This window comes from Brachionichthys hirsutus, chromosome 7, assembly GCF_040956055.1.
Source record: "Brachionichthys hirsutus isolate HB-005 chromosome 7, CSIRO-AGI_Bhir_v1, whole genome shotgun sequence".
NCBI classification, from domain to species: domain Eukaryota; kingdom Metazoa; phylum Chordata; class Actinopteri; order Lophiiformes; family Brachionichthyidae; genus Brachionichthys; species Brachionichthys hirsutus.
Window position 1 is genome coordinate 11,896,877 of NC_090903.1, and position 4,022 is coordinate 11,900,898.

General features: G+C 43.2%; 1 protein-coding gene across 1 annotated transcript; it reads right to left on the reverse strand.

Moving 5' to 3' along the window:
• Positions 1 to 1,800: 1,800 nt before the first annotated feature.
• Positions 1,801 to 3,732, reverse strand: six2a (SIX homeobox 2a). The gene is made up of 2 exons (XM_068741186.1): positions 3,173 to 3,732; positions 1,801 to 2,110 (listed from the first exon to the last, which is right to left on the reverse strand). The coding sequence occupies exons 1-2, from the start codon at positions 3,730 to 3,732 to the stop codon at positions 1,801 to 1,803; spliced, it is 870 nt and encodes a 289-aa protein (XP_068597287.1).
• Positions 3,733 to 4,022: the final 290 nt, after the last annotated feature.

Here is a 4,022-nt window from a genome sequence, read left to right on the forward strand (position 1 = left end):
TCTTTTACCGGTATTGTTTTTACAAAACACCGCATCCAGTGTCTGTATTTTTCGTTTAACTCTCTTGTTTTGTTATTTCAGAGTTCAGTGAACTTTGACCTTCATTTTTGAAAAATACAACAATTCACCTTTGGAGTTTCAAAGCTTTCCTTTCTTGAAAATGCCAATTCAATCACCCTTAATCGTTTAAAGGGACTGGACCTTTACTCGTCTTCTATTTACAGTTCCAAACTTAGCCTTTTATTTTACTTTATTTTTTAACACTCATGATTTCCATTTTAACTGCAGAATCCAACGACACACACACACACACACCTACACACACACACACACACACACACACACACACCTACACACACACACACACACACACACACACACACTCCAGGAAATGACTCAAGAGGAATTGATAGAAACAGAGTTTCCCTTCTTCGCGATTTGGCAATTTGTCGAATTTATAATTTTTAATATCACAGGAGACACTCTAAATGCGTCAAAGGACACGAAAGAGCTATTTTAAGAAATATTATGTCATAATAAATTCCCCCAAAAGTTATGAAGGAAGTTGTGATTTTACGACCTTTAAGAAGACAAGAGGAAATAGTGACGACGGTTTTAAATGTAGCTTTTCCACACCATATAACTAGAAATTATAACAATAGGATTAGACCTATTAAAAGTCCTAATTAAACGTCCAAAGACATCCGGGAAACAAATATTCTTTGACGGTGATAGTATTTAATATTTGCCAGCAGTGGTTTTGCTTTGGGAATATTTATTTAGTTATATTTAAAACTAAAGGTTATAAATAACGACGTGACCCGTGGGACACAAACAAACAAACAGACTGGTTCTCTGCAGAAGAAAAAAAAAAAAAGTCAAGAATCATTCAGAATTAATTCTCGAGTTTAATTCATGTGTTTCTTTTTCTTCTTTTATTGTAAAGGGTATATGAAACTATAGGTGATCGTTTTATGTTTCGTCATTTATCGCAAAGTTTACATGCAGCCTCTTTCCAAATGAAAAAGCAAATAATGATAATATCAAGAGATTAAGATATTGCGCTTTATCACGACTCTTATAAAACACTTGAGCATATCACAGGATTAACCCCATCATCACCCCCCCTCCCCAAAAAAAACCAAATAAAATAACAACTGTTGGCTCTCTTAGAAAACCCAGGATGTAAACAAAAAGGCGATGGGGAATCCTTAACTCAGAGTCTGTTCATATATCTGAACCCCTAAAATAACAACGGTAATAATAACTAGAATTAAGACATTTTATTGTTATTGTTTTCAACAATTTAACATTTTACGTGATCACATTCCGGTAATACTTTCTCCTGTCTTTGTTTTTACGTTAAACGGCCTCGATTGGCCTCACCTGCGTTTTTCTTCACTCCTTGTCTTAACAAGCCAGACAGTCTTTCGCTGAGACGCAGAGAATAGCTGTAATATTTTGCCAATTGGGTGAGAAGTATATCTGATAAGTGCTCTGCCTGCATGGATACTTGTTTGCAGAAATCCTGGAAACGAGTATAGGAGTTTCATTTTGGGAAAAGTCGAGGCAAATCTTTCCCCACTTGGAAAAAAGGCTAAACGTGAGACTAAATGTTTTATTACGTGGTGTCTTTTTTCACAGTGCCCCAATCTGTCTATGCTTTGCACCTTGCTTGAAGCTTTGTCTCGCACTGTAAAATACTTTTCAAAATAAAAAATAAAAACACCCCCCCCCCCTCAAAAAAAAAAAAAAACAACAAACAACGGTGCTCTCCGTCCCCCTTCCGTGTCAGTTTTTTTAAGAGCCAAGGTCCACTAGATTAGAAGACATAGGGTTCAGTATGGTGTCGTGGTGCATTGAGTGGTGATGGTGCACCGAGTCTGCGCCACTCGGTACCGGGATGGCGCTGGGTCCTGGCGGGGGGGCGAGGCCGTGCAGCGACTGTAAACCGGGATTCGAGCCGAGGAGCAGAGCCGGGCTCGGGGACGTGATGTGGTCGGGCGTCCCAGACGGAGTCTTATCGTCGTCCGAGCTCCCCAAAAGAGATTTATTTCCATTCATGGAGGAAGTCAAGGGGTTGTGGCTGTTGCTGTTCTCGTTGTTTTCTCTGCCAACATAAAAAAATATATTTATTAAGTGGTTAGAAATGTAAATGAAAAAGACGAACAAACTCATTCCAAACGTCGGCTCAAAATATGTTTTTATTTTATCACTGCAAAACAAAGACGCACTGGAGTGATATACGCACATTCAATAAATATATTTACAAAGGTCACAACAAGCACAATTCATAGGCTTTAAAAATAAAAATAACTTATACTGAAATTATTTATTCATATTCCAGTCAGGAGTGACGTTTTACGCACGCCCGCCAAAACGCAATTACCAGGCCATTGATAAAATTAGAGGTTACGGCTCAATTCACCGAGAGCGCTGACTGAAAACAATAAATCAATTTGCCTATTGAAGTTATTGATGATGGCTGCTCGTGTGCTCCAGCGGACAGAGACGTCTCTCCAAAGCGACAAAGCTCTCGGACTTTGCTGTCTGAACAAATAACACAGCTAATAGTTTCGAACGTGGCTTGTTGACTATACGCGGCATATAGTTCGTGCGCGCGCGTTTGCGTGTTAGACCAAGGCTTGATTTGCGTGTAGCTTTCAGCCCAAATTAGTGGCCAGAGGGTGAAAGAAGACACCGACGCGAAAACTCAAACATGTCTCTGAAACCTCTCTCTACGTACAAGTACAAGCTACGCCTAATGAAATTTAAACCGGGGGGGGGGGGGGGGGCACACACAGTTCGCCGCATCATCATAGCTATATGTGAAAGTGTTCTAGTTTCACACGTGACATTAAGACATTTCAACTCATCATCATTATAATTGACCTGAAGACAAGCCTTTCATTTTACGCCTTTCAACTTTTTACGCAAGGCCTTCAGGCATCCAGAATATACAAACAACAATGCAACACTTTTGTGTACCAAAACTAGAATCACGAAAAAGGGAAAGTGTATATTTAATTTATATATTATCAATACATCAATCAAACATTTCAGTTTATTGGTGAAGAAGAAGTTTAATTTTAAAAGGTGGTTTCGATTTGTGTTTGATGCGCATTTTGGACCCCCCATTCTCGGAACCCTCCCGGTGTCTTTGCGCTCCTACCTTTCCTTCGCCTCCGCTGCTCGGTCTCGCTGCCGCCGGTTTTTGAACCAGTTGCTGACCTGCGTCGTGGTGAGTCCCGTGGCCTCTGCCAGCTCTCGCTTCTCCCGTGGGGACGGGTACGGATTGTGGGTGTACCACTCCCGCAGGACGCTCCTGCTCTTCTCCTTGAAACAGTAGCTTGTCTCTTCTCCGTCCCAGATGGAGCGGGGCAGGGGGAACTTCCTCCGGACGCGGTACTTACCCACGGCACCGAGCGGGCGGCCTCGCAGCTTCTCCGCCTCGATGTAGTGCGCCTTCAGCCACAGCTGCTGCAGCTTTGGGTGGTTGTGCGGTGAAAACTGGTGGCTCTCCAGGATCTTGTAGAGCTCACGAAAGTTTCCCCGGTGGAAGGCGACCACGGCTTTCGCTTTGAGGACGCTCTCGTTTTTATGGAGGTGTTCGCACGCCGGGAGGGACCAGAGGAAGCGTCCCAGTCGCTCAATGTTCCCCCCTTGTTGGAGGACTTCGCAGACGCACGCCACTTGTTCCTGCGTAAAGCCAAACGTCGGAAGCATGGACATGGCGACAACGTAAACCAATAGAGATTATATTGTGCCTTACTTCCACGTCTTTCCACTCAGACTCACATTAAAAAAACGCGTTAAGTCCACAAGTGTCAAAATATCCTCAAAGCGGTATCTTAAAAGTTGCGCCGCTCAAGGTGAGCGCGCGCGCCGCGCATATCCAACTTCGCGCTGCGGAATAAACGTCAGTCCGTTCAGCGACGCACAACCACCGGCGACAAATCCTCATGAAGTTGGTGAGGGAGAGAGAAAGTTGCTGCTCCCTCCGCCGTCCTTCTCCGCCTTTG

Coding starts and splice junctions, on each gene's coding strand:
- six2a (XM_068741186.1), bottom strand. CDS start 3,732: ATGTCCATGCTTCCGACGTTTGGCTTTACGCAGGAACAAGTGGCGTGC. Junction 2,111..3,172: donor GCAGCGGAGGCGAAGGAAAG/GTAGGAGCGCAA, acceptor TTATGTTGGCAG/AGAAAACAACGAGAACAGCA.